Source organism: Pseudonaja textilis, chromosome 1 (genome assembly GCF_049901715.1).
Source record: "Pseudonaja textilis isolate UNSWEBS1 chromosome 1, rPseTex1.2, whole genome shotgun sequence".
Taxonomy (NCBI): Eukaryota; Metazoa; Chordata; class Lepidosauria; order Squamata; family Elapidae; genus Pseudonaja; species Pseudonaja textilis.
Genome location: NC_141990.1, coordinates 219,830,256 through 219,857,209, shown reverse-complemented (window position 1 = coordinate 219,857,209; position 26,954 = coordinate 219,830,256). Strand labels below are relative to the sequence as shown.

At 37.3% G+C, this 26,954-nt stretch overlaps 1 protein-coding gene across 15 annotated transcripts in view; it reads left to right on the top strand.

Moving 5' to 3' along the window:
* TNS1 (tensin 1) overlaps nt 1–23,246 on the top strand; it is a 368,591-nt gene extending 345,345 nt beyond the window's left edge. For all 15 annotated transcript variants that reach the window (XM_087920518.1, XM_087920520.1, XM_087920516.1 and 12 more), the window contains 9 exons: nt 1,892–1,978; nt 5,768–5,899; nt 6,720–6,812; nt 7,984–8,061; nt 11,625–11,696; nt 12,322–12,490; nt 12,914–12,982; nt 14,430–14,462; nt 15,267–23,246. In XM_087920518.1, coding sequence (XP_087776644.1) covers nt 1,892–1,978; nt 5,768–5,899; nt 6,720–6,812; nt 7,984–8,061; nt 11,625–11,696; nt 12,322–12,490; nt 12,914–12,982; nt 14,430–14,462; nt 15,267–15,411 — 878 coding nt within the window. In that variant the 3' untranslated portion in view covers nt 15,412–23,246. The remainder of the gene's footprint in view (nt 1–1,891; nt 1,979–5,767; nt 5,900–6,719; nt 6,813–7,983; nt 8,062–11,624; nt 11,697–12,321; nt 12,491–12,913; nt 12,983–14,429; nt 14,463–15,266) is intronic.
* The last annotated feature ends 3,708 nt before the right edge of the window (nt 23,247–26,954 follow it).

The following is a 26,954-nucleotide window of genomic DNA, read 5'->3' as shown; positions in this document are numbered from 1 at the left end:
AGTTCTCGACTTATGAGCACAATTGAGCCCAACTCTTCCGTTGCTAAGCAAATCAATTGTTAAAGGGAGTTTTGCTCCATTTTACAACTTTTCTTGCCATAGTTGTCAAAAGCAAATCACTGCAGTTGTTTCATTGCAGTTGTGTTAAGCGAATCTCTTTTCCCTCTTGACTTTGCTTGTCAGGTCACAAAAGCTGATCACATGACCCCAGGACATCGCAACCATCATAAATATGAGCCAGGTGCCAAATGCCTGAGTTTTGTTCCCGTGACCATGGGGATGCTGCAATGGTTTTAAGTGTGAAATTGGTCATAAGTCACTTTTTCAGTGCCATTGTAAATGGTCACTAAGCAAATGATTATAAATCGAGGACTAGGGAAGGTTCTCCAACTTTGTGGTAACTTGATTTCCTTTCAGCAAATGAACTCGTGGGATATCAAGCTAAACAAGTATATAAAACTGAATTTATCAGAAGACTGCAATGACCTACTTTAGATAAACTAACAAGCAGAACCCCAAGCAAGTTTACACAGTACCTCCAGTTTCTACACAAGCCTTAACAGATTTAAATATCAAAGTTCCTCAATGCCATCAAGAGCTCCCATACCACAGTTTGAGAACCCTCAAGTTGCTTTCTTATCTTTCTTTCTATTTGCTCCTCCTGTCAGTACTTAATGAATGATCACCATTAAGAATTTTCTTAATATAACCATAGTTTCATATGTGCTTTGCAATGAGAGAGGACTAGCGTTTGCTAAATATCAAGTATCAAGGACATACATTATGGATATTTTTTTGTTCATTTAGGACAGGAGTGTCAAACTCAATTTCATTGAGGGCCGTATCAGGGTTGTGTTTGATCTTGGGGGGTGGGGTTGGTTGGGGGCATGGCCAGGATGGGCGTGGCCAGCTTGATCTCATTCATCAACGCTCCATTTTCAACCACAACAGCCTCCTGCAGCCCTCTGCCAGCGAAAACAGAGCATGCAGCCTCCCCGGGCCTCAGGGCTGTAGGAGGCTGTTGCAGCCGAAAACAGAGCCCAGGTGGGCCTCACTGAGGCCTGTTTTCACTAGCAGAGCAACCACATACTGGTCCTTTGCTGATTTATGCACCCTGCAGGCCAGATTTGAGCACCCTGTGGGCCAGATTTAAGCACCCTGCAGGCCGGATCCATCCCTGGGCCTTGAGTTTGACACCCCTGATTTAGGAGAAGTGTTCTTAAAACTTTGGAAGAATAGGTCCACAGCTGATCTGCAGCAATGGGTTGCTAGTATGAGTTACTTAGCAGTGTTTCATTAACTTCCTTTCCACAGAGGGGCAAGAAAAATGAATTTTTAACTATCAAATTTTATAGCATTGCTTTGTTTTATAATATTTCCAGACCTTTTAGCCATCTCTTTCCAATTTTAATCTTACATTATATGGCCTGTTTATAACAGTAAGTGTATGAGGTGGTTTTTAACACTGAATAATGAATTTGATATTTCTAATTGTTTTGGGCAAGACTATATCATCACTATTATTTTTTTCCTTAATAAATACAGGAGAAGCTATGGATTATCAATTTTACTGGTAATCATAGTTTCATAAAATCAATTATTTTAGATTAATGAACTTTGATTAAAATTGGGTTGAGTGCATCGTAGCTGAATTCAAATGACAACTTTTAATAGAGTGTGCATACCCTGGTTATTTGTAGTGATTTAATTTTTCTGTCATTGTACAAATTGTGTGAACTCAGATTGGTCAATGTACTTTTCAGTATCCTTTGCAAACTCAGAAACAGATTAATTTGGTAAGCTGGTTGAGCATATTTCCAAATCCAGCCCACAAAATTTCTGTTGCACACATGTGTCAGTTCCGTCTTGTTTCTCTTTTCCTGTTTCTTAGACAGCAGTCCTGAAACAAGAGCAAATGTAAAGTTCGTCCAGGATACCTCGAAATACTGGTACAAGCCAGAGATCTCCAGAGAACAAGGTGAGTTTTTTTTTTAAATGGCTCACTGAAGCTCCTTAACAGTTAGAACAAGTTCTGGCGAGCATGTGATTTTCTTTTGTTTCCATAGAAACAAATCAACCACAAAACTGTGAGGAACACTAAATGATCAGTTCGAACACTTATTCTCCAAGAACCCTCAATGGTGGCAGGATTTATAATAACTCTTTTTGGATCTCTGTGGATACCTATAGTTCTTCTGAGATACAAGATAGAAAGAATAATTAACTTCTAGTTTTTGCAGCTTTTGTGATAAACTTACCTTTACAAGTTGGCAAAATAATGCCAGTGATTAGGTATACTGCAGGATTCAAACTTGGGAGGGGTCCCTCCCTCCCTCCCTTCCCTGACCAGAGTGATAACCCCATCACCTTGGGTCACTTGCTTCTTCTCTTGTTCCGCCACAAATAGAAAAATGGGGTTTTGTTTGTTTGCTTGTTTATTTCTTTATATACTGTCCCTGTAAGGTCATTTTGTGTCACTTACAGGTTATAAAACAAATAGAAAAATAATTAAAACATATTAAAATATTAAAGCTACACAAATTAAAATTTTAAAAACCAAAACTAAAAAACAGCATGGAGATGAGATCTTATCCTGTCAACTACCTTCAGCGGTGAGCATCTCCCTCAATGATATAGATATTTATAATTAAGAAGTTAAGATTTCATAGAAGCATTGTCTTGTGGAAATAGGGACAATCAACCACAGGTTTAATAAGTACATATTTCCTTTGAGTGACACATAGCTGTGCACATAGAGTTCAGAGGCAATTACTGGTAAATGGAACACACTCACTGAAGTAAGTAAGCATGGGCCCTGTCTCTCATCACATGGAAGTTATAATAAAACCTTGATTGAACAGTTCATTTGTAGAGAGGCATATCTGCTAAAGCCAAATCTAGGTTAAATCTAGGTTAAATGATTTGCAATAATTTGTGTCATTTCATAGAAATTAATTGCATAATGAACACAAATGGATGTAGAAACATAAAAACATCAATGATGAAAATGACATCAGTTGAGACAGAGGACATAAATTCTGTCCATATTCTAAACCCTTTCAGAAATAACAGATGTCAGTCAAAGTCCAAAGTAAATTTTTGTTCACTGCGTCCAAAAAGTCGCTGAAGGGAGATCTGTAGAATTGAGTGTCTAATTCTTAATATATTCTTCTTCCAGTACACTTCTACATTTGAATTGGTTAGCAATTGAGTATGCAAGGGTATCTCTCCCAACTCAGGATGGCATGGTCTAAAGGTGTACAAAACAGATTGGCCCCCATTTCAACTTTCAGGATGGCAACCTTCTATCCCCAACTCGTGCTGATAAGCTGCCTGCCTGTTGTATAATTGGGAGTGAGCCCTTTAAAAGAGTAAGTTCATGTATCTGTCAGCAGCCATTCTTTTCATCCATTCAACAGCTGAAGCACTTGGCACATCCCTCATTTCCTTCATATCTCCCCTTTCAAGGGTAGAGTGACTCTTACTCAATGAACATTGGCACTGCTTCAGATCAGATTCTCAGGGACAGGGTCATTCCTGTCCCTGCTGTAATTCAGGCTTCCCAGAATCAAACCAACAAAAGAGCTTTCACATTTAAATCTTAGAAGTCGATGAGAAAATCCCCCCTTAAAGGAGGGGCCATGTTTGCTCCTTATTCATGACCCTGTTAAGGATATGAATTTTTCACTCTCCACTGAATGCTGCTGTTTTTGCTCCCTCCCCAAATTATACAACTGGCAGCATTATTCATGTAAGCCAGACAAGGAATAATGGATGGAAACTGAACAAGGAGAGATTCAACCCGGAAATAAGGAGAAACTTTCTGACAGTGAGAACTATCAACCAATGGAACAGCTTGCCCTCGGAAGTTGTGGGAGCCACCATCACTTGAGACCTTCAAGAAGAGATTGGACTGCCATTTGTCAGAAATGGTGTAGGGTCTCCTGTTGGATGGGGGGGGGGTTGGACTAGATGACCTACAAGGACCCTTCCAACTCTGATTATCTGTTATCTGTTATCATAGCCACCTTAATCTCCAGATGTTACATGGGAGACTTATAAAGGTGAATTCATCTCATCTTTCCAAAAAAAAAAAAAAAAAACACAAAACATGAGCTATAAGACAGAGAAGAAACAGAGAAACAAAGTTGGTGTCCCAACCAAATGGCTTTAGACAGGGCAATCACATCTAATATTTTGGAGAGCTCTAACAATTGAGCTCCCAAATTATCTAAAACAATGTCAGTACACATTGAACAGAGTAGAATAGAGAAACTTTTTATTTGTTTCCCAGACTTGTTGCCTTTCCTATGGGGTAAAGGACTTGTTATGCCAACTTGGGGCATATATACATTTATCCCTCTACTGAGAGTATGTCTGGTGCTCTAAAGGTGGTGGGCTTTAATGAAAATAATTCTTCCCCATTATTCCTTGGCAATGCCCATGGCTGTCTCTCTCTGTTTGGCATTAGAGAGGTATGAGATGCAGATGTTTCTGTAAGGGGTAGGAAGAAGATTCCAAGTTTGCATCTCTTCCTCCAAAATCAGAGCTTTCTCTCTCTCTCTTTCTGTCTGCCCGTGCAAGAAAATAGCCAATCTATTCTGAGGTTTCCTTATCAAACCTGGGAAGAAATGCTACTGAAGCCAACACAGATTATTTCTTAAAAGTTTAGGAATAGCAGAGTGGCAGATGTAAAATACATGGAAAATTTCGCCCTATTAGAAAAGGTTACAGCACAGGGTACTTTTTGATTTACAGAAATGTTGATGGGGGATAGGACATGTTAAAGGTGGGAGATTCTGTTATAAACCTCATAGTGGTACCATAAAACGGGTGGGATTCTACCAGTTCAGACTGGTTTGGGTGAACCGGATGTTAAATTTGCATCTGGTTCGCCGAACCGGTATTTGAACCACCCAGCTGGCCTCGCCCACCCCACCCCGCCCCTCCCAGGAGTCTTCACACAACCCATTTTCAATGCAGGTAAGTGCAGGGTCCATGTGGAGGCTCTGGGAGGAGGGAAAACGGGCCTTCCAGAAGTCCAGAAATGGGCCTGTTTCCGGCTTCTGGAGTGCCTCCAGAGCCTGGGGAAGGCCACTTTCACCCTCCCAGAGGCCTGAGGGAAGCCTCTAGGCTCTTGGGAAAGTGAAAAACGGCCCTCCCAGAAGTTGCAATAGGCCATGCCCACCATGGCTACGCCCATCCAGCAACTGGGCAGCGAACCGGTTGCTGGTTTTTTTTTAATCCCACCCCTGCCATAAAAGTTTGAAAGATTCTCTAGTTCCTGACATTTTATGTTTATGTCACAATGACATGGAACCTGAGATTTATTAGATACCCTCATTATGCCTTGTTGATTGGGTGGGGGGGAGCAGTAATGTATTTAATAGGAGCATATCTAGTACAGATAGTCCTCAACTTGCAACCACAATTGACTACATTTTTCCATTGGTAACCAAGGTAGTTGTTAAGTGAGTTTTGCCCCACTTTATAACATTTCCTGTCACTGGTTTTACCCAATGACTCTGCTGGTCAAAAGGTGATAACAGGGTAACTCCAGGACACCACAATGGTCATAAACACATATCAGTTACCAAGTGGCTGAATTTTGATCATGTGACCAAGGGGATGCTGTAACGGTCACCAGTGTGGAAAATGGTCATAAGTCACTTTCTCCTTTACACCAAGATTCCTATTATTCATTGTTTTTCTTATTCAAGGTTTAGATCTGTTGATGTTCACGTAGTGTGCTCTACTTCTTTCCCAGCCATTGCACTGCTAAAAGACAAGGAACCAGGGGCCTTCATCATTCGAGACAGTCACTCTTTCCGGGGAGCCTATGGACTGGCCATGAAAGTAGCTTCACCACCTCCAGGTGTTATACAGCAGAGCAAGAAAGGTAGAGCCATTCACACAACTACCCACTACCCCCTTTTCCTCTTGGAACATGTGCCCAGTTTCACTCCTCGTGGGAGATATTTGAGCTAGGACCAGCAAAGGTGCGATTGTTGGATGATAGAAAAACCCAGGTTTTAATCCCAGGGAAATATATCCTATAATTGCAACCTCAGAAAGAGGTTGCAACCTTTAGTAAGAGACTAAGCTCTTTGTAAAGCATGAGAAATCTGGAAGGTGCTTTTTCCAAAAGGCAACTCTGCTTTTCTTTGAAGATGTTTCTCTTCTCACCCAAGAAGCTTCTTCAATGCTGACTGAATGGTGGAGGATGGAGGGATTTATATTCCTTGAAGTCCAGAGGACTAACGACCAGATGACTGCAAAGAATATCAATAGTTCCTTCTTCCACCATTCAGTCAGAACTGAAGAAGCTTCTTGGATGAGAAGCAAAACGTCATCAAGGGAAAACGAAGTCCAGTTGCCTTTTGAAAAAAAGCACCTTGGGGACAAGCATGATCTGGATGACTGAAAATCTCCACAGACATGAGAAATCTGGGATTGTAATTTATGGAATCATAAGACTGGTTGGAGATTTTCTAGTCCAAGTGAACTTCATTCACGGTAAAAGCTTTTCCTCAGTCTGAACTATAAACAGCGATGGCAGCCTGTGCGCTGACACAGGGAATATATTGTTGGGGACAAACTCATTCTTTTATTGTGCTAGAAATAGCTGGTTTTTAGCTTAGGCTGTCTTTTAGGTGGTGATTTATATGAAAAGCTTAATTAAAGCCATCTATATTAAAATTCTGATTGATTTCTTTCAGGAGATATCACCAATGAGCTGGTAAGACACTTCCTGATAGAAACCAGCCCTAAAGGTGTGAAACTAAAAGGATGTCCCAATGAACCCAATTTTGGTGAGTGCCTACAATTGTGTATTCATAACTTCTATCTCATCCTGCCCTCTTGTGGAATCTGTAGCAACGACACGTGTACTTTTTAGACTTTCCAAGTAAGGAACAGGGAATATTTAACTGGCATGAATCTACCAAAGCTTCTTGGTTACATTGTCTAAACTTCTGAAGTCTCAGAAATTCAGTCAAGGTTGTTTGCAAAAACAGAAAGCATTACTGCACCATATGTCTCTCTTTTAAGCATAAATGAACATGATATAATTGCAGTGATACTATTTAGTAATTGCATGTGTTGTATTAAGGTCATTTAATTTCATCTTCTCGCCAGAATAGGTCTTGTTTCCTTTGTTTGCAAATATTCTCAGTCCTTTCACTCTTCCAAATTAATGGTGATGAATTATTCTTTGTCAGAGTGAAAGTGAATATTCTATTCTTTGCCAGCTTGAATTATGCTATGTGATACCAAGCATAGCTTGCTTGCTTGCTTGTTTATTTATTTATTTAATCAAAATTTAAAAACTCCAATCTCTTTCACAGTGGGATGCTGGGCAGTGTAGAAATAAAATAAACAAGTTTATAAACTTTATGTCATACATTCATTAAGTTTATATGCCGCCCATTGCACCATCCAAAGCTTAGTTTGCGAATTGACTTTGTACGTAGATATTTCTTGATTCTGCTTCGAACAACGGATTGCCCAAAGAATTTTGTGGTCTTCAATGCAACTAAGATGAAATGTAACCGACCTGTTTTAATATGAGTCTCTGAGCATTTAAGCTTTGTTTAGTGAACATCCCATTTATTTGCATTGTGTGAGCATACGTGAGGAATGCAGAATACAGTTGGAGAAATATGCTTCATAAATATGTAGCTATTATTTTTGGAGTGGGCAGCCCTAATAAATTTAAATAAACAAATATCTCAGTTTATATGGTTACCTATTTTGCTGTTGAGACTCTGGGCCATGAATAAATAAATACATAAATTGCAACCATCCCCAAACTCTGTTATATATGCCTGGTGGCATAGCCAGATCTTTAAAGCCATACAAAAGGCAATCAGAGTTGGGATTAATTTAACCTCTGGGTGGTTGATGTTCCCAAAAGAGGTGCCATGACTGGATAACATCCTCGGTTGCCTTTAACTTTGACCAGATCTCTTTTTCCCTTTCTAGGTTGCCTCTCTGCTCTGGTGTATCAGCACTCAATCATGCCTCTGGCATTGCCTTGTAAGCTGGTCATTCCTGACAGAGGTAAAGTTCCCTGCATTATTACATGGCATAATGTCATTTTATAGAGTATTTCATCCTGGCGAGTACAGGGGCAACACCAAGAATGTTTGAAGTTAGTTTTAATTTCAGAAAAATAGAGGCAACAGCAAGAATATTCTGCAAATGTGGGGGAGCAGAGATTAGGTAGAGTGTATCATGTTATGAGTCAGTTGTGTAGCCTTAGGGATTCAGGTACAGAAAGTTTTTTATTCCAGAGTCAGCAACCATGCTGCATGCAGAGGAAAGCTGATGCCAAATACTGCTTCAGCACTAGTCCACTGCTATAATCTGCTGATTATAAATAGGAGGGCATCTGCAAAAATGACAGGGGAAGGGTAGGATGAGGGAGGATAATATAATATGTTATCACTGCAAAACCCATAATTCATTACTTCTCTCCTTGCACCATCATTTCTTTGTCATTATGGGTACTTAGGATAATTTGTATCTCACCCAACCAGCGCAGTTGTAAATCTTCAAAAGCTAAACCAGGCAAAAAGGACTGCTCACAAGCTGTACATTACTCTTGAATAGAGATTACTCATGCACATTGAAACTTTTCCATGCATGGAAGTATTTCTATACCAGGCTAAACTGAACAATTGGATGTTCAGTCATGAGGATTCTAAGGCTCCTCATTCTCTAAGGAGGATTCCTTGGGATGGCTTATGATAACACAGTTTGGAAAGCTGTCATGAGGATTTAGCAGATACTGCGAGGATATTGAAATATTGGTAAATTTGCCCCTGGACACAGGTATTATTTATTTTTTTAATATAAAATATTTTATACCCATTGTAATTAAAACAGAATTAAAATATTCTGTTGTTTTAATTATATTTATTGTATACAAAATACAATGCAATTTATTTATACAATAAACATACAAACAATAGAATATTTTAGAAAAAATGGAAATAACAAAAATAAACATTGTGAGAGTTGATCATATTGAAAGAAAGTTGGGACAAATATCTTTTCAATTTTGAATGAAAGTATTTGGCATTTCTCTTGGGAGTTTGTTTCACAGAGCATGTGTCAGTGAACAGAATTCTACAGCTCAAGAATATAATCCATCTCTGGTAATGGCAGGCAGATCTCTTCTCTAGATATTCATACAGTGACATAGAAAGCTTCTTTGAAATTCCTACTTGGGTCAAGATGGCCCAGTTAGAAATCCCAAAATCATTTATCTTCAAACAGACATGAGCCTTTAATCAGATGGTTAAGGGAGTACACAAAAGTTCCATATGTTAGTCTTTCCCCAAGTTGATGCACTTCCAGCAAGAACTACATTGGGGATTGCTGACTTATAACGAGGGAGCAGAAGATAAGAATCTTTCCACACTTATTAAAACATCAGCAATTGTCATGTCCCATAAACAAATTCTACTGGCACATAGTTAATTGAAAGCCAGATATATATTTTAGTCCAAAACAGTTGAGTGGTTTTTTGTGGCATTCATGTACATTTTTTCCATATAGGCCTTAAGAGCCATTAAAACATTATCTTTTGGTACTTCCAGAGGAGGTCAGAGATCAGGAGAATGAAGAAGAATTAAGCAAAGCAATAAAGACTAGGGAACTGTCCCAAAAGTGCTCCCCTCACCCCCGCAAACAGCTGGATTTGTTTTTTCCTTGAAGTTTTGCTTCTCATCCAAGGAGCTTCTTCAGCTCTGACCAAATGGTGGAGTAAGGAAGGATTTCTATTCCTTGCAGTCATCTTCTGTTAAGCTTTCTTTTGAGAGTGTTGAGGTCACTTGAAGGTTTACCTGTGCCCTCAGGGTCATCTGAATAATGCAAATGGGCATTTTTGGAACTGCTGAAAGGATTGTATTGTAAGCAGGACATAGGTGGTGTGTACCCCTCCCCCGCTGTGGACAGAGGGCTGTTAATGTAGATGGCCTTTTTAACCCCTCTTTCAAACCAGTAGTCCACTCTGAATCTAAAATGTGGACTCAGTCAAAATAAACAGATTTATTTTGGCTATCCTGTCTATTGCAAGTCATAGTAAAAGCCCCTCTCTGAGAGAAATGGATGGTTAAGATCTGTAAAATAATAAGTAAAACATAATAAAAAATAAATTAATAAATTGTTAGTGATGGTTTTAGAAATTGAACACTAGAGGGTGCTAAAGATTTTAAGGAGGAGAAAAAAATGCAAGCTTCCTCTTGATGTCATTTAATACTGGGACTTAAAAAATGGAAATACAAAACTTTATAGTAACATCAGTTATGTTAAAGGAGCACTTTGAAGAATGGAGCCCAAAATTATAACTACAATATCAACACTGTCAGTAATGATGTCTGCTTCTCTGAATAGATTATGTTTAAAATGTCAAGCTTCAAAAACCGAGAAAGACTTGCTGAGGTTCTTCTGAACAGTTTCTTTTATTGAGCCCTATCTATAGGCAGAAATCTTGCTAAGCTAAGGCAAATTACTTGCATTATTAACGTTATATTCTGAGAACTCCTAGGTAGAAGCTGCATTAACTCTTCCTCCCAACAAAACTATCTAAACTTCACCGTTTCTTGCTCCTCTGCAATGCAGTTCCTCCTTCCTGGGAATCTGTATTACACTCCACCATAAAAAGTTGTTAATAAAGGAATGACAGATGCAGAACAAATCTTTACTAAAAACACAGAGAAAGTACAGAGTGTGGAACCACAAATGACAGGCCAAGAGAATGATTTGGAAAAGGATGCTTTTGTGTACAAAAAAAAAAAAAAAAACCCAACCCTGGCTGAACTTTTAAACATTCAAAGGGAAATACAGATGATAAATTAAAAGAGTGACCTGGAAAATGTGTCTTTATTCCATGTACATTTCATCTAAAAAGAGCCTGAATCTTTGTAATGGGATAAAGAATTGAAGAGAAATCAAATTCAGCAACAATATTTGATGGAATGTTTGAATTAAAATTTAAGACTGTTAAAAGTAAAAGAAAGAGAGCATGAAGTTGGCTTTAAAAGCTCAAAATAAGACATATTTTTGCAATACTCTGGCAACTGTTTATAAACTTTGTGTTGACACCAGAACTGGAAAGATGATGTTTTATGGGTTTGTTTGTAGATAAGGAGTCTGATATGGGATAAAGAGCTATTGTTTAATTTTATAGGGAGTAAAAGATTATTAAATTTGTTTATACTTGTTGTGAGGAAAGTTGGAAGTGACTTCTTTATATATTTGTTTTCTTTTTCTTTATTATATTATTGTTCTTTTTTCCTGTGCTTTTTATTCTTTCTTTGCATTATCTTTTCTTTCTCTAAGTTTAGTTTGTATTAATTTTTACTACTGTAATTAAAATTGACAAAACCAAAAAAATTAATACTAATTATATTTAAATATACTGTCTTTGGATCCCAGCATTGTAAATCAAGACATTCCCCTTTTAAGTTTATTTAGTTGTCACCCTTTTATTCAGTTCCATAAATCTGAAATGAAAATTAATGTTCTCCATAAATATAGATTGTTAGATATAATCCAGAAAAATAACATAGATGCGTATTTATAGACAATAACCCCCTCTGTGTTTTTATTTGAAGATCCTATGGATGAAACAAAAGAAACAACATCATCCAGCAGCTCAGCAACTGATTTGCTCAAACAGGGAGCAGGTGAGCAATTTAAGATTACTCATTTTGAATGAATTGAAATGAAAATCAAAGGCACCCTAAATGATTAGGATGTTAGATTATTGCCCAGAATTTGCAGGTTCAAACTCATATAAAGCCAAGAAAGTGCACTGAATCACTAAGCCAACCGTTTAATCTGAGCTCAGTTACCTCATGGAGCTGGGTTTGAGGGTAGAATTAAAGAAAGCTCCTGAAGGGACAGTAAGAATCCAATCAGTGAATGAAAGAATTTCTCATTTAGATTTATTCTGACTAGTGGGAGTCTTGTGTTAAACTTTCCCATCTCAAACTGTTTTTGATTCTGACACTGAAAACAAAATGGAAATAATGGGAAATGTGGTCAGGTACTAAATTCGTATTATTGTTTCCTGTGAAAAAGAAAATCATGACATATATACACTACTCTTCCCTCATTTAGCGTTCATCAGATGAGTTATTGGTATTCATCATAGAATTTTTGGTTAGCATAGCCAAAGAGGAATGTTGATACATGTTACTTTCCTTGTAGTACAAATAGCAGTGTATTGTATGCTTCAATGTTTGGTAATTATTCTTCATTTTACCATACCAAAAATGTTGGCCTCGATTTCCCTCTTTTCTCCCACAGCCTGCAACGTGCTGTTTATAAACTCGGTGGAAATGGAATCATTAACAGGCCCTCAGGCCATCGCCAAAGCAATCACTGAGACATTGGCTGCTGACATCCCTCCCTCTGCCACTATTGTCCACTTCAAAGTCTCCACACAAGGCATCACCCTGACAGACAACCAGAGAAAGTAAGGGAACAGGATGGGGGAAGGGTCAGGGTTTGGAGAAACCTGGGTACATCCAATACTAGCATCTTCTTTGTCACAAGTTCCTCAGTGCATTTTTCATTTTACTACAATATTTCTTAGCAACATGTTGCAGAGTTCAACATTGAGTGAAATAATTAATATGTGCAAGGTATCAAAAAAGGTCAGGGTATTTTGAACAAAGTAAAGCTCTACCAAGAAGTGTTTCATCAGTTGGATATTAAAAAATATAAAGCCCATCCAGGTCCTACAGTACTGTGACTATCTGCCATCTTATCAGAACTTTCCCTCTTGCTCATGTAGATGAGCTGCCTTGAGGTGGTTTAGTTCTTTTTGTGCACGGATTCACCTTCCTTCAATTTCAAATGGCTGTAGAATTAATGCTTATCCCCATTTCTGTTTCAGACTGTTCTTCAGACGACATTACCCTATTGTTACTGTCACCTTCTGTGATGTGGACCCACAGAACAGAAAGTAAGTGAAGCTGTTTGCTAAATTCTTACGTAAACTTCAAGCAATAAACCTTCCGGAAGCAGTATGGGCATAGTCCTTTTATTTTTATTCTCTGTGTCTTATATATCTTTAAAGAGTTTTAATCAGAGTTTAGCAATTGAAACAGCAACATTGAAAGAAGAAGTAAAATCCATCGTGAATGAAAAACAAGGTGCTTTGGTATATTTAAAATCTAGTGGAGATGGAACCAATTAAAATCTCTTTAGGATATTTTACAACCAAAAAGACACCTCTAAAAAGAATCTGCCACTTCTGAATTGGGAAGAGTGCCTCTACTCCATTGAAGAAACACCTTTATTCAAGTGAGGTCATGTGAGGTCCTTGGTACTGATATTACTAGTTTGGGTAATGAAATGTCAGCAAGAAAACAAATTCAGAGAGGACCAAGGACCCCTCATTTCAATTCTGAGCTACAAATATTTTCCTTTATCGGGTTAAAATGTGTTTAAAATTATCTAATTTATCCTAATTCCAGACCTTCTGTAAATATTAAGAGTGATCACTATGAGCTACAGTTTCTACCTGAAGGCATTGAGAGATGGAAATGACAAGACATGTTTCTGTATCAGAATGATAAAAGCCATTGGCTGGAATGGAAAGATAGGATAATGGAGAAAAATGGGAAATTGCCCAGGACAGGATTCCTGGAATCCTATTTTCATTTGTGCTCTTGAAAGGAACTAATCATTCTTGCGGACTCTTTGTTTCTGTATTTGAGCAGAAACCTCTGTAATTAAACATCTGTTCCCCTATGTTGCTACTGCCAGACCGCTTTGATTTCCAAGAAATGAGATTGTTCCATGTTGAAGCAAATATGCAGGAAATTATCAACAGCAGTGGAGATTTACAGATGTCTCCCACAACTTGTTTCTGCTCTGCAGAGAACTAAATTGCCAATGAAGAACAGAGAGTTGTTCCTCTGTCTCTTTGCAAAGTAATGATAACTCAGTTTGAGATCAAATGCATCTAAAATGCTGACTTTTGCTCATTATAGGTCAATGAAGTTGCAGGCTTATGATAGAGAAGGACTGAAAACATACACCATTGTTCATTTATTTTTTAATTGTCACTAAGCATTGTAGTGAAATTTCAGGGTTGAATTTTAGAATATTTCTGAAAGTCAGACCATGATACTTTTTAAGCAACAGATAATTTCTCAGAAGAGTTAAGGGACAAGGGACAAGATTTTCAAACAGTAGGGAATTATAAAAGGATTTCATCCCCTTTCCTAGTTGTTGTAGTCATTTATTTACAAAAGAAAGGATCTTTTGTCAATGAATCAGTGGAATTCCATTCAGAGCTTCCTACTCTCTTAGGTACACACTGTATTTAACTCACCATTTTAAAAAAGTGTCACTTTTTCCTCCATGTAAAAGTTAAATAGAGCTTTTTGTTTATTTCTCCTCAGGTGGACTAAATCAGAATCTGGTGGTGCTGCCAAGTAAGTTGTTACTTTGATTAATGTCAACATTAGGACATATTTTACACATTCACACACATTAGGACACACTTTCTTCTGTGGCTCATAATCCATCCTCTTAAACCATCTCTGATGGTTCCTGATAACATGTTCATAACATGTTCACGGTGGCACAGTGATTAGAGTGCAGTACTGCTGCCTGCTGCCTGCCTGCAATTTGGCGGTTCAAATCTCACCAGGCTCAAGTTGACTCAATCTTCCATCTTTCCAAGGTGGTAAAATGAGGACCAAAATTGTTGGGGGCAATATGCTGACTCTGTAAATTGCTTAGAGAGGGCTGTAAAGCATTGTAAAGCAGTATATAAATGCTATCGCTATTGCTACATAGCCACAGAGTGAAATCAGCTATCTATCATAATGTGAAGGAACTTTATAGCTTTGGGTAGATAGCTCAGAGATAATTAATTCTGTATGAATATTCTAAGGAAAACTCTTCTGGCTGAATTTTCTATTTTCTGTGAATTCTCAGGATTGCTTGGATTTCATTTATTGTTCACTTAAGAAAATACATAATACACATAATGTGTTGCTTCATCTACAGTGGAAATTTTTATTAGATGAATAGCGATATGAAGCACATATTAATTAAGGGCAGTTTCTCTTGAGTCCTTGTGCATTTCAAATGGCATGGTAGAAGGAATATCAAGAGTTTTATCTGATACATGTGTAAAGCATGGTAGTGGTCACAAGTAGCACCGGGCAATTCTTGTCTTCTCTTGGACCAGCATGATTTTATCGCTCCTTAATTTCTTTGTCATCCTACAGACTCTTTGGCTTCGTGGCTAGGAAGCAAGGCAGTACGACAGACAACATTTGCCACCTCTTTGCTGAGTTGGACCCAGATCAGCCAGCGGCTGCCATTGTCAATTTTGTTTCCAGAGTTATGCTTGGCTCCTCTCACAAGAGATGAACTGTGGCTTCCCCCTTTGCAGGGGGCTTCTTGCCCTTGAATTTTGACGAAGGACTTGGAGTTGTTCCGAGAAGTAGCGTGAGGAAGTGCATCGTGAAGGAATGATGTGAACTGATGGGATGGGAAGGGGAAGGTTTATATATATATATATATATAAAAAGCGATTTGAATTGTTGGAAGGCTGAAACCAGCCAAACACATGTATGTAGCAGAAACCAAGGAACTGACACCATTGTCTTTCCCTGCCAAGATCAAGAGTTGGAAACAATTTTGGCTTTTGGATCAGCACAAAAATCAGAGAATTCAGCCCTACAGGCCAAAGTATGACTCTTAATAATCTTTGTGGGATAGGTCTATCTAGTAGTTGCTTGTTTAGAAAATAAGGCAAAAACGAAACCGACTCAAATACCCATGACTATATGAGCTTCAGGAAATAATATCCAGAGAGATGCTAAAATTATTTTTTAAAGCAAATGCTCCCAGTTCAACTACTGCTGAAAGTATGAAGTATGTCTGTATGAGTGTGTGTGCACATGCATGTGGTCTGTCTGTGATATGCACATATTTCAGTATTTAACGTGAGGCTTTACTGTGAGGCTTCCTGCCTCTGATGGCGATTTAGAACATGTATCTCATTCCCCTGAGGTCACAGGCCTCCATAACCTGGGGAAAAGAACAACAACAACGGTTAGCAGTACAGGATTTACAGTGCAAGCAGAAAGTATTTATTTTAATCAGTAGTCACACTCATTCCCACATGCATGTGCACCTACCAATCTGTACAAAAGAGTTTTAGAGCTGAGAATCTCTTTTTCAGTAATACTTTTTCAGTGGAGCATGCTCGCCAAAGCAAAATACGCTAGTATCTGTCAGAGTCTGTGCAATGGGACTCAGAATAAATTGTCCTAAGACTCTTTCCCGGAAATGTTAAAATGCCAGGAGCTGGGGAATGCCCTTCCCCTTCCTTTTTGAGTTTCGGATAAAGACAGTTCTGCCCAAGCTTATCCTTTGGGAGACATACACGTTGTTTTGGAAGTTGCATGGAAAATAGAGCAAAGGCAAGATGAATAATCCAATAATTGGGAGGGGGGGAATTCTGTTTTGAAGCCATTAAGAATAACCATTATAAAGACTTATTTGTTGATTTAAGCATGGCCCTAGCTGTTTCAAAAAGACAGCGTCCATATGGAGGTTCAGCATGTAGCAAAATTAGTTCATTATTTTTGCATTATTAAGCTTTATTTTTTTGCTTCTGGAGAAATCAAACAGTAGATTTTTTGCACTGACCTGCTAATAAAGTTATCCTAGATTGACATTTAGTATAAAAAGGGAGATTCTTCCTCTATGTTGCATATCATTTCATGCAAAGCAACTTCATATCCTTTCCAGAGTAAATGAGAAAATGTAGCAGTTGCAGAAAAATTGTACCTTCTTATATTTAACATTGTGGTTGAATCCTTCTACTAGAATGATTTTTGGAATTTCTAATGGAGGCCACATATTTACAATGTGTAAACTATTCATGTTTGGTATCTATCAAGGAGACAGTGAATAATGTGAATTGATCTATTATATATAATTACGGTAGTGTAATGAGAATTTCTCACTATCTTCCCAAACTTCTACAATTGGCAATTTTTAGGCTTAAAGATGTGCTGAATGGATAAAAAGATGTTCTTTTCTATCATCCATTCTGCCTATGGGTTTATTGTGAATTTTTCAATATTAGTCTAGATTCAAGAAAGCCACTGTTGTTTTGCTATATATCAACTGATCCTGTATAAGCTGGTTCAAAAACCACATGCATAGAAATAATATAAAAAATTCTACCCCATGCCTTGTTAATAAGTCAAACCTATAAAATATTGTTCACTGCTACTGAAATTGCAGGTGCCATTGTTGTCCAAAATGCTATATAGCAAAGTGGACTAAGTCTTAGCAGGTCTCCAACACCACTGATGTCCTCCAATACAATTCAGTGGCCTCCACTAGAAACCATGAATGGAAGTTGGTCTCTCCATCAATTTTGTTCTGACACAACAAATAGGTCATGAAATAGTGAGGAGCAGAAAGATTTTTAGGATGGAGGCCATGTTGATGAGGCCCTTCATACAAACGCATGCAGTATTCATTAAAAATCAGTACGACAACTTGTGAGACGTGCAGTCTCCTAAATTTCCCCAGCATTTTCATTGCCTTCTTATATAATATATATATATGTATGTATGTATGTAAGTATGTATGAAATATACTGACAAAATAATGTAAGCTAATCAATAATTTTTTTTTAAAAAAATGAAATTTACACAAAATATTTATTTTTTTTTGTTTTTGGCCCTGTTGCTTTTATTTTTCATCTTTGATTTTTGCAGCTCCCTTCATTTCTCCTACTCTATAGAATATTCTCTGGGTGATTAACTTGTCACTTCCAGATGCACTGGGATTCCCCCTGCCCACCCCACTAAAATTCTGGGAGCCTTAGTCCTAATATATCTGGAAAATACCAGGTCTGGAGAGTGGTGACAGTATAAAGCTTTCCTTTTGTTAACGTGACCCAAGTGTCAAAACACGAGGTCAGTTCCATCTCCTGAATGCTGTAAAAGCAGCAGCTTCTGATTGTACGCCCCAGGGCAATGTCATTATACAAAGTTTCTCATTCTCCCCCCCTCCCTGACCCCATTGTTCATCCTCTGCCTGAGCAAATGAGCACGAATGCATTTGTACTTTATTGCTGAATGAGGTGAGGAATAACGGTGCGCGTATGTGTGAAAGTGTGCGAAGAGAGATTCATTCCTGGATATTGTTGTATAAAGCATGAGTTTTGCAACTAAGAATTGTTGAGACAGGTACTTGGATGGAGTGGGAACATCAGTTTTTGGCATCATCACCCAGGCTCCAAGCCCCATCCATAGCCAGATGGGATGCTTGAGAGTGCGAGATTTATTCTTTTATGTTTGTTTTAAATGTCTCTCTCCTTCCGAAAAATTCAAGCAAGATGATTTCCCCCTCTCCCTCCGCCTCACCTGCAACTGTCTCACCCCACCATTAACCAATTAGAAAAAGACTGTGTCTATATAGATATATAAATATTATAAATATATATATTTTTTGAAAGTCTCTATTTTTCAGATTTCATTCCCCCCATCCCCTGCTTTCAAAATTGTCCCCGTACTCAGTGCTTGCTACCTTGTCACAGGAAAAGTATATTGAAAGTTAATGGTTTATGCCTTTTTTGACACTCAGATGAAAGTTAACTTGATATAAGTATCCAGTAGTCACATATCAGTAAATACATTGGTAGGCACATGCATGTGAACAAGATATCTGCTTCCAGCCATTGCCTTGCGCACTGTCCCTGTACTAACTCACGAGCTACTAAAGATGGAACGTTTAAGATCCCTCTCTTTTTAGCCTACTCGCTGAGGCAAAGCCTAATCACATTATATAGCTTGTTGCTTGCCCAGCTTGTATCAAGACAGTGCTGCGTTTTAGGAATAAACTTGTATTTATGTAGATCACCTTCCCTGTCCTTCTCTCAGCCTAAATGTATTTGAGTCAAAATACCCAAAAGGACAGTTTCTAGAACTAATGGGAAATTTGACTCACCTCTAAACCCTACAATCTTTTTGCATATGTTGGTTGGGTCAGAAAATGATGACTTTTAATAAACTTTCCTCAAGTGACATGTTGGGCTACTCCAGTTATGTGTGAGGATGTAGACCAAAGACTAAAAACTCAACCTTGATCCATCATGATGGACTGTTGATCCAGCCATGCCAGAAAGGATTGTCTTGGATATATAAGAACTCTAAAGGGAAACTAGTTTTCATTCTATTGCCACAACTTTGGCAATACCATCCTGTTTTATCTTCTTCCTTTTCTAGAATCTCTTAACAGAAGGTTGTTTGATTAAGCCACCTTCCATTAACCTGATATCCTCTCAATGGGACTACAAGTCCCAGAATTTCCAATTAGCATGTGGGTAGAAGTTCTAAGAGTGCCCATACCACGCTATCTAGAGAGCAGCCAATTGAGAAAGGCTGGTCTAATTCATGTGCCTTATTCACTGGTTCATCTAGTGATTTGCTCCAGATGTGAGTAAATGACTGGCTATATCACTCTTCTTCTTCTTTTTTGGACTTAAATCACAAATCCAACTTCATCAGTGGCACAAAGAAACTTTTGTGATACAGGGCAGACAACCTCTGGTCCATGCTCATTTACTTTGCCTTTTTTGAGCTTCAAACCCCGAGAGAGATGTTGGTTTGATTCTGAGATTTTAGGGATACCAGCAAGCAGGCTTTTCTCTGGAAAAAAAAACCCTTCCACTTCACATCCAATACCTGGGTCTCAGGTCTAATGTAATTTTAGCACATGTATGTTATGTAATGATTTAGAAGATGTTGGATTTTATACATAATGCACTCAAAGCACCCTCTGCGCACAGAGTATTACATAATCTTGCCAAAGAAACCTATTTGAAATGCACTTTTCTTCGTTGTACATTTATTCTGCGTGGCTCTGCCCTTTTCCCCATTTTTAAAACTTTTTGTTTTTAAAACTGTGTTTGCTAGTGAATTTTCTCTAGCAATTTCTGAAATTCTGTCTTAGAATAATTGGGTAATTTAGCTAATTGTATATGTAGCTTGATATTTAAAGAAAGTTCTTGAGCAGTAAAACAGCCAAATTATATTGCTTTTGTGAGAGAGAGCAGGAAGAAAGCCATTATAAACTCACCGACCTTAAATTTCAACATTTCTTCCCTCTGAGCTATTGTATGAAACTCTCACAGTTTAAATCTCATGTCTAAAAGTAGCTATTTTCTAAATTTCCTTCTCAGCAGCATTAATAAATAATATCTGTCAAACAAATAACATTTAAGCAGACCTAGGCTTATTTATAACAAATAAAAGCATCTTCACTAAACTGGGACAGAACATTAGCACACAGAAGAATGCTAAGGAGCCTGTCTCTTCTCAGTTTCCCCTCTTGCCACTAAGTCCTCTTGTTGTCCTTAGATGTATCCTCAGTGTCAAAATGGAAGGAAAACAACTTCCTGATTTGTCAATATAGATCAAAGAAGCCACCATCTTGTCCTTTCTCATTAGCAGCAAATTGGCTTGGATTAGTGTAATGTTAGAGTCAAGAATGTGCCTTTTTATCCTAACAGAGCTGGCAGGCATTGGCAAATATATATTTATCTTCTTCTTTTATAGAGGTTATTTGACACGCAGCTCAATATAGACATCAGTTCTTTATAATACAGAGGTTGGCATACCAGGCTGTTTTTTTCATATCACGGTTCACTGATTGTCCTTAGTTATGAGGCAGACATTGGCCCAAATAATTAAAAAAAACAACAGCCACATTGGACCAATAGCCCAACAGGCAGCTTATATATCTGTTTCCATCTGCAGTTAACGTGAATGCACTGAAAAAACAAATGGGAAGAGGAAACAGGGCTGAGTTACATCTTCTGACAATAATTAGTTTGAATAGTTCATAAAAGGTTGATTTGAAACAGGCTCTTTTCAAGTTATTTTTGTGCTGTGTATTTAAGAAATATTTGGCAAAAGAGCAAGCTGGTGATAAGATGTATCCTGCTAAATTTCAGGGTAAATGTTACACTGACTTCATGGAATATCTATGTAAGGCGTACTGAAAATCTGAAATACTAGCTTTTGATCTGTTGCCCTCTGCCATTTTTCACTATTAAAAGCAAGACTATCTCTTCGCTAACATGATTAAGGACCAGTGCTGGACTTTTCTTCTATGCATTAAATGAAGTGATTTAAACAAATAAACACACAATTATATTATCAACATTCTTGCCATTCTTGGGTAGTGTCTTCTATATATTAATCATGCATAGTTATTTAGAAGGCTGCAGGACTTTTGCTGGATGTCTTAAAATACTGGTGGGACATCCTTTTGATAAGAATTTCTTTTTCTGGGTTTCCTGGTTTGAACAGGAAGTTAAAGCAAATGGCTCAAAGTTCCTCCAATTTGACTTCTAATAGCACGAAATAGGTGGGACGTGCATTGTTCCTAGCATCATATTTCCAGAAATAGTAGTTTTTATTCCAATGGATGTACTGCTGAATAATAGCACTTCAAAATCAATGGTGCAATCCAAAGAGAACATTGTCCACCTTGGCATTAGAACTACTCAGATTTCACTTTTTTGGCTGTAGGGTACTCTCAATGGACATACCAGAACGTAACCCCTTAATCAGAATTAGGAACCAACAACCATTATTCAGGAATATATATGTATATGTATATGAATGTGTTTTAGGTGTTTTATTGTGGAAGATTGCTTTGAACTGTACAAGAAGCAGAAAGCAACTTGTCAAATCAGTTCCTATCAGGAAATATTCCATCTAGTGATTCTCTTTTCTACATTTATTTTTTCAGAAGGTATCACATTTTGCTTAGTTTTATTTGTATTTGAAATGAAATGCTGTACATGATTTCAATAGCATTAGAGCAATAAATACATAGAACAAAATTACTTTTGGAAGGGAGGCAGTTTGTCCTAACTGAGCTCAGAAAAGTCAATTAAAGTTAGCAGTAGGGACAGAACCATCCCTGAATAGGTTGATTGCCTGTGCATTGTTAAATTCTCTGCCTTAGATATAGATGGAAACATATTTGTGTATAATGCAAGGCAATAAATATCAACATCTCTTCTGCTGCAATTGTTTGCATAGTTCCATTCCATTTTTAAAAACTGTGGTTCTTTGCCTTCTCATCAAAGTTGTTCCACAGTTTTTGATCTTCTCATCCTCATGATTCAAAATCCAGACGTCAATAATCCAGAGGTCAATAATAATGAGATAGTAATATTGCTATGAAGACTCCTATAATTGTCCATATATGCCATTTATTCATCTCACCATTCCCTATCTTCTATTCTCTAAAATGTTGAGAGTCTAGAAACTGAAAAATGACGTTTTGCTTTTAACTAGCAAATACCTCCATCACCCCAGAAATTAGAGGCTAAACAAATAATGTGTTTAGGATTGGCTGGATGTTTTTGCTGCAGCAGAGCCTTCCCAAACTAATGGAATCCTCATTATTTACCTCAGGGTTTTCCAACTTTGGTAACTTCAAGACATGTGGACTTTAACCCCCAGAAGAAGTCCACATATCTTAAAATTGCCAAGGTTGGGAAACTGTGATTTACATGAATAATCCCTTTGTATATCATCAGCTTGCTTCATGACTGCTCTGATAGAAACTTTCAGAATGAATCCAAACAACACAAATCAAGCATCTAATTTATCTCCATGGGGGGATGCATCCAATGAATTTTGGGTTTATATCTAATAAGACTGTCATTATTTGCCAATATAAACTGGGGAGATCTTTATTAAAATTGTGACTTATTGACTTTGGTTTTTTACTTCCCTGGACTGTTGTTGTTACAGATTTCTTGCCAGTATTTATGACTATACAAAACCATGTTTCTTTTCTTTCTTGCATCTCTCCATTTTTTTAAACCCAAACAGAAATGTTCACTTACACATAACAGAGGGAGTAGCAAGAAGGAAGGGAATAATAAACCCTAATGCAATCCCCTTTTTATGTGTTTATATAGACAGAATTCTCTCTATATTTTACCACCTAAACTTTCCTTTCCCTTTGTCCAGTAATTTCTTGACTCATTGCGGTTCCTAGTATGGCTTTATCAACAATAAGATTTTAAATCAAATCAATTATATCAAATATGCTGTTGCTTGAATTGCCCAGCTTGGTATATGGATTGTTGGAATTATATCTCAAACTTTAAGGGAGTGAAGGAATAAAGACTCTCTAGTTTTTGCACAGGGTACTTGTGATGGTGGTTGTATTCACTCTTGCAACCTTACACTGCAAATTTGGTTCACTACAGAACTTCACACACCCAAACACTAAGATGAGTATATGTTTATCCAAAGTCAAATTTGAGGTGAATCTTCTACACAGAGGAAAAGGATTCGAAGGAAAACTAATTTGGTAAGATCAATGCAAATTTCAGGAAAACTTTTATACACAAGCAAATATAACAGTAAGCACCAAAGTTGCCCAGTTTGACATCTCCATCATACTTTTTACAAATGTTTTTGGTGTGAACTCTTTGACAAGTGGTCCAAAAAAGATGATGGACTTATCTTACACCATGCTCACTAAACTTTTGAAGGGAATGCTTATTTCTTTTACTAAGAACATGTATAATTTTCCAAGGCTCTAAATGCATGAGTATGCATCTTTCAGCATTCCACATAGAAGCTAAAGAAACTTACAGAAATCTATTACACCTGAATTCTAAAACAAGGGCTACACAAAGTCATAGGAAGCTACAGTGGTAACACAGTATACAACAACTCGGATCAAGATACTGTATTGCAACATAAGAAGCATCTGTAAATTTATAACCCATCTTGTTATCCAAATCAACTCTGGGTGGCTTACAATGCAATAAATATATATACATATAAAAACAATTATCAAAATAATTTAAAATTCCAAAAGTTAAATACAGAGTAAAAATACCAAGCGGTCAAGCAGAAAGGAGGTGGGTGGCACCTTCTCTATCACTACCAACCATCTCCAGTCTAGACCACTGGATCCCAGAACCAGGTTTTAATGCCCTTCTGGAAGGCCAGATGGGTGAGTGTGGATCTCATCATCTGTGATAAGATTCAAAGGGCATGAGCCAATTTTGTGCATATGTGAAGCAAATGTGCCAATAGATAATTTGATGAAACTGTATTGAACTGAAAAGATGATGGTAGACAAACAAGAAAAAAAAGATGTTTTGATAAGTTATTTTTAATTCCATCTTCTGAGTGCCACTATAAGGGAAGATCGCAAGTATATAAAACAATATCAAGTGATATATTATAATAAGCTACTAAAATAGAAACTATGTCTGCCTTCCTACTTTGCATTAAACTATAATGTGGGTTAATTTTTCATGCAGCACACACCAGTGACTAATGTTTTTGTATTAAACAGTGGTTTTTAAAGGTGGGTCTAGCTTAACATATTAGACTAGCTAACAGAATAGCATTTAAATAAGACGTGCTTTAGGGAAAAAAAGGTAAAAAAATATCAGAATTAGATTTTTTACTAGGGCAAACATTCAAACTCTAGTCAGTCAACAACTTGAAAGTTGTTCACTTTGGCAAGATTTAACTAAATATTTCTGGCTTATAACTTCATAGTCACTTTATTGTGTCATCCAATGGCACACAGGTTACTAAGATGTCTGATTTCCTTTAAAAATCAGACTTTCTCCAACAATAATTAAAATGGCTTGGATTTGGTAATTCCATCTGCAATTATGAAAACATGTCTCAATTCTGAATGAATGCAGAATGTTTGGGAATCATCAGTTTAAGGAACTTCAGCATATCCACAAAAAACTGACATGTTTTTGGTAGGTAATTAGTTGTCCATTTCCTTTCCAAGGTCCTATCAAAAATCCATCAATTGTTTGTGTTACATTGTCTAGGCAGAGAAATCCCAGAAGTTTTAGATTTGCATTTAAATTACTCAGTTGTGCAACAATTTCCTTTTGAAGCCATCTTTTCAGGTCAAATGTGGTCAAATCTCTCTCACCCTGAAAGAATTTCTTTAAATAAGCTACCATCTAAGTCTCTGTATAGTCACATTGAATTGCCAGAGATAGCTGACATGAGATATGACTAATATATTTACTCTGAGCTTGCATCAAATCAATCTGTGCCATAAAGAAAGACATTTTAATAAAAAACATCAAGCTATGTGGAACACCAATGTTCAACAAAACTGACACAAAGATTTCAGTTGAAGAGCGTTTACAGAATAATAGAGTTGTAAGGAACTTGAAGATCTTTCATCTAGTCTAATTCCCAGCTCAAGCAGGAAACAATTCAGACAAACAATTCAGACAAATGATTGTCCAATCTCTTGTTAACCCCCCCCCCACTGTTGGTACACCCACAACTTCTGGAGTCAAGTTGTTCCACTGATTAATTGTTCTAAATATCAAGAAATTTCTCCTTAGTTTTACACTGGTTCTGTTCTTGATTAGTTTCCACCCATTGCTTCTTCTCTTGCCTTCTGGTGCTTTGAAAGAGTTGTTATTCAAATCATATAATTTAAGTGAATATGGTCCTAAAATATTTTTTTACATTTTCCAAAGAAGTACAGTATAGGGCAGTGTTCACCAATCTTGGCAACTTTAAAATATGTGGATTTCAATGCCCCAAATTCCTCAGCCAGTTATTTTGGGAGTTGAAGTCAACACATCTTAAAGCTGCCAAAGTTGAGAAATAGTGAGTTAATGGAACAAGAGATCCAGCACGTTTTTTTCAACGACGGTGCCTGTCTGCTCTTTTTGACCTTGACTGTCAGGTAAACATCATTCCATCATGTTTCAAAATGACTCTCAGTTTACCAGTACCTGCATTTTCCCAGAAGGTAAGTGAAGCAGAACATACCTTTGGCAAAACCATGCAGATTCTTTCTCAAACCATTTTCTTCAATGTATATATATATATATATATATAACTGAATGGTGGGAGATCACCAGGAAAGAGTAGACTTTTTTTAAAACATGAGAAAAAATATGTCAGAAGAAATGGAAAATACTGGTGTACTGTTGCCATGAAAACTATCCATATAGATTAAATAGAAGTAGCCCTCAACTCAAGGAAATTTGTCAGAATTTGTTTATAAACCTAACTTAAACTGGTAACACAAATATATACAAAATAACAGACTTCACTCTGTAACAAATTGGAAAGAAATAAACATGCACAACAACAACACACAACTTGCACAACAATGCACAACATACAAAACAGTTTCATATCAAGGGCCCCACATTTTCATAATAAAAACATATTTTTTCTTTGTTTAATGCAACCTTTATGGCAAATCTTGGTCATAAATGTCATAATCTGTCTTGTTTTCCTTCAGAAAAGAAAATTTTAATCTTCTTAAATATGCAGACTGGGTGAAAGGCAATAAGTGTGTTGCCATGTAACTTTCTTTTCTATCTTCTCCCATACCACCAAACAGTTTCACATTTCTAACATAGTATTTATAGGCTCTTGTGTGTCTTTGCCTTTTTGAAATGTTATGTGATAATACTTTCCCGAGAGAATCAGTGTGCTGTTTAGATGAGCACATTCATGCAGTTTTTGTAATGAATTCCAGGCTCCTTGTTCTCATTCTGGAATATTCCATTTTTCTCCCCAAACATCCTGGGACTGGAACACTAAGTCTTCTTATCCACAACAAATGAATCCCACATCCCTTTCCTGTACTTTCATTTCAAATGCAAATTAACAAACTGGGTTTTTTTCCACACTGTGCTCTTAAGACGCTTGATCCCATGGTATAAACTAGCTTCAAATCCCTTTCAGATTTCTACCCCTTTCTCTACTTTGTCCACTATGGTGCTCTGATATTCGAGTCAGATGTTTACTGTGGCCCCTGATCAATGGACTGACCAGCTTCTTCACCTCCAACCCATGGCAGCAAACAAACAAACTACTTTCCTTTCA